The sequence below is a fragment of the Nuphar pumila genome, chromosome 9 (assembly GCF_984573655.1).
Source record: "Nuphar pumila chromosome 9, dmNupPumi1.hap1.1, whole genome shotgun sequence".
In the NCBI taxonomy this organism is placed as follows: Eukaryota; Viridiplantae; Streptophyta; class Magnoliopsida; order Nymphaeales; family Nymphaeaceae; genus Nuphar; species Nuphar pumila.
The window spans coordinates 10,093,064-10,101,074 of record NC_143257.1 but is presented as its reverse complement, the minus strand read 5'-3'; the positions used below and the strand labels follow the sequence as shown (position 1 = coordinate 10,101,074).

Sequence of the window (8,011 nt, the reverse complement as noted above, 5' to 3'; positions counted from 1 at the left end):
ATTTTTTCTTGTGCATCAACCATGAGAAAAAAATATTTACAAAAAAAGGTGTCAGATTTCCAAATATCCTGCAAAAGAATATTTTTTGTTATTATACCTCCTCTATGTCCTAAATAATTTTCTTTTTTCTGACGACGGTAACAAGTAGCTTGGTCTGTTAAAAGTATGAATAAGCTGGGCTTCAATTGACTCATGTTCGGATCGTGTAGCTCAAACTTGCCTCGGCTTGTCTTGACACCTTCACTAGGAAAACAAGCCGAGGCAGAAAACCGTGTTTGCATTGTTCGACTCATTTACCAGTCCAACTGTCAGGTATGATGTATAAGTAGCAACAAGACAATCAAGGCTCATGACTTCTAGATCCTTGATTTTCAAACACAAGCAGTGCAGGAAAATAATTTCATGGCCAAGTCGCTGGTCTTGTTGGTCATCTGTTAGTTGCTCGGTCATCCAAACATGGAGCTCAAACTGGGGTCAGCTTGCCTAGGCACAAACATGAGCATGAGCCCGAACAGCTTTCATTGTAAACGCGCGGAACCTGAAGACCTTGTGTTCAGGTTGTTTGGCTCGGCCCTAGTACTTTCACACATGATGTGTTAAGTAGCAACAAGATACCAAGGCTCATGATTTCTAGTCTTGACTTTCAAACACCACTATTCAAGGAAGGAAAATGATTTCATGGCCAAGTTGCTGGTTTTGTTGGTCACCTGTTAGTCGCTGGGCCATTGAAACTGACCTGAAGTTGGTGGCTCTAGGGCAAGCATTTACAGTTCAAAGTTCAAACTCTTGATGAGAAGATTAGAAAGGAAAAAAACAACCTTAATTGAAAAAGTCTATCTTTACAATTAAAATTGAACAAAATTACAAGCCAGCAGCATTATGAAGCTCCAACTCAGGCAAAAATATTGCAAGTGCCAACAGCAGCGTTGTGCTTGATGAAGGATGATTTATGTTATGCAGCAACCGCTTGCTCTTTAGATGCAATCTCATTCTGTATGTGTTGAGGAACAACATCAAACTTGGCCAACTGCATGGTATAAGACGCACGCCCTTTTGTCATTCCACGGAGCGTGCTCACGTATTGAAACATTTCTGCTAGTGGCACCAAAGCATCAACCACCTGAATGCAACAACCAGTGGTAGTCAAGAAAACATCACCCCACCAATATCTTAAAGATAAAACCTTCAATGCGCCTTAAGAGCAAGCTCAGCAAGAAAAGAGTTGCAATTTTTTTACTGTGATGACTTCAAAGTTAAACGTCCTAAAACATAGAAGAGAAGAAGAAGAATAAGAAGCACCAATCCAGGTATGCAAACCATACCATCTATGTAACTCGAACACTCCATTTGGGGTGTCGTACACGTGTCAACACGGGTACTGCCAACCGATTGTAGAGAGGGGTTACTATTGATGATGTTATAGACAGTAATCATCTGCAGTAATTGTAGCTTTACTTGTTATTGAATTTTGATTTTTTGAATAAAAGTTGTTAGCATGTTCTGTTACTAGTTTAGTTGGTTATTAAATGTTAAATTAATTTATGTTGTCTTGTTGGAATAATAGATTTTGATTTTTGAAATTTATTTTATATTTAAGTAATATTTAATATATATATATATATATTATATATATATATACCATTGTGCCCCTGTACCTTGCCCCATTTTCATTTTTCATATGTTTGCTCTCTCTCTCTCTCTCTCTCTCTCTCTCTCTCTCTCTCTCTCTCTCTCTCTCTCTCTCTCTCTCTCTCTCTCTCTCTCTTACCATAAAGCTAGAGGTGAGGACTGTGGCAGAATTACAAATGCTAAATTCATATAAGCTTCAAAAGTAATTGATCTAGACTGTAGCCATGGCCAGAACTCAAGAAACCAAGGAACCAGGCAAGGCAAACTGACTGCGAATACAACAGTCACACACTGGCCAGCATATAAAAGGAAATTGGTTCCCATATCATGAACATGTTTCCATTGAACTCCCCTATCTATAATCTATTATACTAAACAAGGATTGCATGTGCCCTCATTAACTGGTGATTTTCTTTTTAACAGGTAACTAAGCATGATACTGTAGAAATAAATGTCCACATAATCTGCTATAAAATTATATAATGAAACAGGTCAAAACCAGAGTTACTGGAAGCTTCTTAGGTAGGTGGGAAGCTCACTTCCCGGAAACTTGCTTCGAAAGCGCAATACTCCTCGCTTCCGAAACTTCATGGGAATCTCGATTCCCCCACGCTTCTTCTATGCTTCTCACACACATGGTCTATGCTTCCTATATGCTTTTCTCACGTTTCTTTTCATGTATTTTCTCTCACGCTTTTATTCACTTTCCATGTACTTTCTTTAAATTAGTAACCATCTTTGTTAGATTTTAACAAAAATTTAACTCTTTTACTGAAAAATCATGAAACATAAGAATGATCAATTTTATTTTAGTTTTTATTTGTTTCTTGTTCGATTCCTATTCAATTACCATATTGCTTCATTTTTTTTAATATTTTGCTTTTAAATTGATACGTCGCTTCCCGCTTCCTATAAATTTTAAAATGCTTCGCTTCTCGCTTCGGCTTCCCGTATCGTTTCCTGCTTCCGCTTCCTAGTTTGGCAACCTTGGTCAAAACTAGAAGACAAAAGCAGTGAGTTTACAAGGTCATGTACCTTGAGACCTCCAGGCTTATCGCCAAAATTGTTGATCTGGCCTCTCCTTGAGTTCAGATCGCCAATAACATCACCCAAGTGCTCTTCAGGAGTAACCACTTCGACTTTCATAATTGGCTCCAACAATCTTGCCCCTGCTTTGCGTATGCCATCACGGAATGCACCTCGAGCTGCCAACTGGAATGCTAGCACACTTGAATCAACATCATGGTATGAACCGTCAACCAACACTGCACGTACATCAACAACCGGATAGCCAGCAAGCACACCATTGCTCATACATTCTTCCAGACCTTTCATCACACCAGGTATATATTCCTTTGGAACAGCACCTCCCTTTATCTCACTCTTGAATTCATAACCACTTCCAGCATCCATGGGCTCAAACCTCACAGTTATATCTGCAAACTGTCCTTGTCCACCTGACTGTTTCTTGTGGACGTATTTTACTTCTGAGACCCTAGAAATGCTTTCACGGTAATTTACTTGTGGTGCTCCCACATTTGCCTCAACCTTAATCAAGCAAATACGCAACCAGACAAGTAAAGATAAATCATTATTTGTAAAGAGAGAATAAAAACCATAAAGAACAACACAGCAGATGCAAAAGAGAAACCCAACTTTGTACATCTATTGACCATGTTTGAAAATGTCTGTGTGTGCAAGCGCAAATGCGTGCATGTTTCACATTTCAATCATGAAATTGGAAGCTGATCTCATAGAACTAAAAATTATATTTCAATGCATCAATGCTACATAAAATTGAGAAAAAGATATTATGAAATACCAGTTCAACATTTTGACATAATTCACAAAGCACAGTTCCCAGACCCACACCAAGGGGCTTTCAATGTCAGTAACCAAACATGCTAATGACAAAAGGCAGTATACATTGAACTGACCCATTCATGTTGAATAGCCGATTTCTAGATAGGCATGAGCATGCCACATAACATGCAGCTGGAGAACATAAGGAGAGTGATGCTAAGCTGCTGCTTCCTAATTTTCTATTTCTGGCAGGCACTCATCAATTTTCTCTGCTTTTTTTCTAACTGGCAACCATTGGTAACACATTTTTCCAGCCTAAAACAATTAGTCTTTTCAGGATAACTATTCTAACTTAGCAATGAACATTTCCAGACTGACAGATGCACCAAGAAAGAGAAATGGAGAGGGAAAAAGAAATCCAAGGTGATGTATATCATACTTATCCTTGACGTCACAAAACCGAACTACATTCTTAAACCCAGTTTAAGTATACATTGCCAAATGATAAATGAAGGGGGAGAAAAGGAGAGCAAGAGAGAAAGACAATGGTATCATACTCATCAATAGTTTCCAGAATTGGGAAGAAGAAACAGCATATTTTGCAAAACTATCTAAAGGAAGAGGCAGGCCGGTCAATCATAGACGCAATAAGAAATTTACACAATAGAAAAATATTAAAAATCAGTTATATGAATTCTTCCAAAGAAAAATGAAAAGATGGAATTTAGATTTTTTAAATTTACACTCTAGAGAATTATAAGAAACCATGATACATAGCTGAAAGCCTATGTGGATCAAAGTAAAAGTTCAACCAACTAGAGCAAAGAAAAATCTCTGAACATGCAATACCTTAAACTCCCTCTTCAGTCGATCTACAATGATCTCAAGATGCAGTTCTCCCATCCCTTCAATGACAGTCTGGTTAGTTTCATCATCTCTTGAAAAGTGAAAAGATGGATCTTCTTGAACAAGCTTGATCAAACCAACAGCCATTTTATCAATGTCAGCTTTGGTCTTAGGTTCTATTGCAACTTTAATAACAGGATCTGGGAAGTCCATTCTTTCCAGCACAATTGGCTTCTCAGGATCACATAGGGTTTCACCTGTTATGGTATCTTTGAGTCCAGCAAGTGCTACTATATCACCTGTCAATGCAGCCTTTACATCCTCCCTACTATTAGCATGCATCTCTAGAAGCCGTCCGATCCTCTCTTTTTTGCCTTTGTTTGCGTTGAGTACGTAGGAACCGGCTGTTAGTTTTCCAGCATATACTCTTACAAATGTAAGAGATCCAACAAACGGGTCACTCATGATCTTAAATGCTAGACCAGAGAATGGTTCCTCATCATTTGCATCTCTTTCAATGACTATTTCAGGGTCATCAGGGTCTGTTCCTTTCATTGGTGGCAGGTCCAGTGGAGAAGGCAAATAATCTATGACGGCATCCAATAATGGCTGTACTCCCTTGTTTTTAAAAGCCGAACCACATAAAACAGGAACAAAACTACCTGAGATAGTTCCTTTTCTAATCAGCTTCTTGATAGTCATCTCATCTGGCTCAACACCTTCAAGGTAGTGCTCCATAGCTTCATCATCTAACTCAACCACAGTTTCAACCAACTGTGCCCTGTACTCTTGAGCTAAATTCTGAAGATCACTGGGTATATCCTCATACGAATATTTTGCACCCAGTTCTTCACCAGACCAAACAATTGCTTGCATTTTCACAAGATCAATAACCCCCTGGAAACTGTTCTCTGCACCCAATGGAATCTGAAGCACAAGAGGCTTTGCACCTAAATTAGTGATAATCATATCTCTGGTTCGGAAAAAGTTTGCCCCGAGACGGTCCATCTTATTGACAAAGCAGATTCTTGGCACCCCATACTTATCTGCTTGTCTCCATACAGTTTCAGACTGTGGCTCCACACCAGCAACACTGTCAAACAAACATATTGCACCATCTAACACTCTTAATGCTCGTTCGACTTCCAGTGTGAAGTCCACATGGCCAGGAGTGTCAATGATGTTTATCCTGTGCTTGTTCCAAAAGGTGGTTGTTGCAGCAGAAGTGATGGTTATACCTCTTTCTTGTTCCTGCTCCATCCAATCCATTGTAGCAGTTCCTTCATGCACCTCCCCTATCTTATAATTCCTACCTGTATAGTACAGAACACGTTCTGTTGTTGTTGTCTTTCCTGCATCTATGTGAGCCATGATTCCAATATTGCGGTAATCCTTTAATGGCACTAGACGTTTTGTTTCTGTAACAAATTGATATAGAACAAGGTCAACATTCAAAGTCCATTTTTGACAAAATTCTGTGTGAGAGAAGCACCGGAAAAGTCTAAATAAAAAAAGGTTGGTCAATTCAGTATGTACTAGCATTCATAAATAAGCATGCTGTAATTCCAGAAACGAAAGGGATACTAAAAAAAGTAGATGAGAAGGCTGCAATTGTTTCACTGCAGACTTAAGATAAGATCCTACAGCATCTATGGAGATGTGAAAATCAAAATTCTGGACAACCCAAGGAAAATAGTGATAACAAAGGGTGAGAGGGCATTATATCACATGTTGCTCCCTGGAGTTTCAATCCATTCCAGGGACTTAACAATTGTATCTTGTAAATCATACTTTAAAATACAGAATTAGTATTTCACAAAAGAAAATTAAGGAAATGCGTGCTTGCAGCATGTTTAGTTCTTGGAATTGTGAATGTTGATTTCCATGGAAGAAAATTCTAGCAGGCTTGTGCATCATCTACCAACCACAATAGAATAAGGAAACGGTTTCCTCATTCTTTATGGAGCACAGATCCCATATCTCACATAATCTACAGAGCACCATCTTCATTTCCATCAAATGAGCTTTCAATTCCACAAACCAAACATGCTGTATGAATTAGGGTGCATTCCGATATACCCATATATTCCAATAAATTAAAATATTGGGTCATATTAATAATTCGATGTGAACTCATTAGTTTGGCATGCTTGAATACCAAAAAATAAAAAGGTGCCAAAAATACTTTGGAATGATGATGAAATAATATTTAAGTTGAAATGTGAACCCCCTCTCTCTATTTTCACAATCACCATCTCCCCACATCTCTATTATATCTCTTTCACAGCGTACTCAATTCCAACAACCAAAGATGCTTACGGGTGGTCGTAGATGTAGATCAGGCTTATTAATCTATCTCCTCATGCCAAATAAACGAAACAGAAGTTACAAACACCACCTCAGGCTTTGTTCGGAAGCACCCAAAAAACTGGAAGAAATTGGGATATTAAACTATGCTCCACAATTCATAATCCCAACTCATCCTACTTTTCTCACTGCCTGGAAGAACCCCATTATTCGCAGATTATGCATAATTACACAATTAGTACTTTCTTAAGATCAAGAAAACCAAAAGGATCCATCCAACCAATGAAAACAATCAGCAAAACCCTTATTTGACTTTCCCAAAGATTAGAACGAGAGAGAGAGAGAAAGAAGGAGCGGACCATGATTGAAGAATAAACGCAATGTTAGGATTTGCATAACAAGACAGTAATAAGTAGAAGCAGAAATGAACAAGAGGAACTACAGACAATCACAACCGAAAAAACATTTGCGAAAGCGGACAACTTCGAGGTCTCACCGTCGATGGAAGCCATGGAAACCACGGAGCATCTTCTATATCTACCAACAGAGAGAGGAGCTCCAGGTCTCGAGCCACGGGCGTTCTTCCGAAGGAATTCGGTGGGGGAGTGAAGGCGGAGACCGGCGAAATTCCTCAAGCCAAGAGAACGGAGAGGCCTCTGGGAGTGCTTGCGATGCCTTCCGTGGCAATGAACGCTGCAGAAGGTCGAACCGTAAGCCGGAATTCTGAGCAACTCCGCCATCTCTCTCTCTCTCTCTCTCTCTCGGCCCCAATCGCTAGTTGGGAGGCAGGGGGCTCATTTGAAATGGATATGTGGATTCTGATAAATGATGTGTTTGCGGGAATTACCAAGTCATCCTTTGGGATTTGTGCCATTGCCAAACTCAGTCCCTCGGGCATTTTGGGTAGGGGTGTTAATGGCTCGGTTTGACTGGGATCCGACCCGTACCAAACCCTATAGGGTCAGGGTTTGTTGATAAATATAAAGGCCCGATTAGAATCCGGGTCAGACCCGATTAATATATGAAACTATGTATGGTTTAGGAAATTTCATACCAGACCCAGGCCCGAGCTGAGTTTCAATTAAGATTTGTAATTTTTCAATGTAAAAAATGATAAAAAATATTATTTTATCAGGTATGATCGGGGTCTGGTTCATGTAATTCATATGAGATATGGGTATAGTTTTTCTTATGGTGAATTCAATTAGATCCAGGTTCAGACCCGGTACCATCATTTCAAATCAGGTTTGGATTTTGTTCTGCCTGGGTCGGGTCTGAACCAAACCCGACCCATTGACACCCCCAATTTTGGGGGTTCTATGTTTGAGGGTTGTATATGTTTTACCATAAAAAGTAGATGGTTCAAGCTGGAGTTTGGCTTCTAATTAGATTTAAACCCTATTGATTACAACCTTAAAACAATGCA

The 8,011-nt window shown here is 39.3% G+C and overlaps 1 protein-coding gene across 1 annotated transcript; it reads right to left on the bottom strand.

Annotated features, from left to right (window-relative positions):
- Window positions 1–798: 798 nt before the first annotated feature.
- On the bottom strand, window positions 799–7,375 carry LOC149828406 (elongation factor G-2, chloroplastic-like). Its single transcript, XM_090017558.1, has 4 exons — window positions 7,082–7,375; window positions 4,282–5,696; window positions 2,665–3,177; window positions 799–1,120 (listed from the first exon to the last, which is right to left on the bottom strand). The coding sequence occupies exons 1-4, from the start codon at window positions 7,323–7,325 to the stop codon at window positions 953–955; spliced, it is 2,340 nt and encodes a 779-aa protein (XP_089873684.1). The 5' UTR covers window positions 7,326–7,375; the 3' UTR covers window positions 799–952.
- Between the last annotated feature and the right edge of the window lie 636 nt (window positions 7,376–8,011).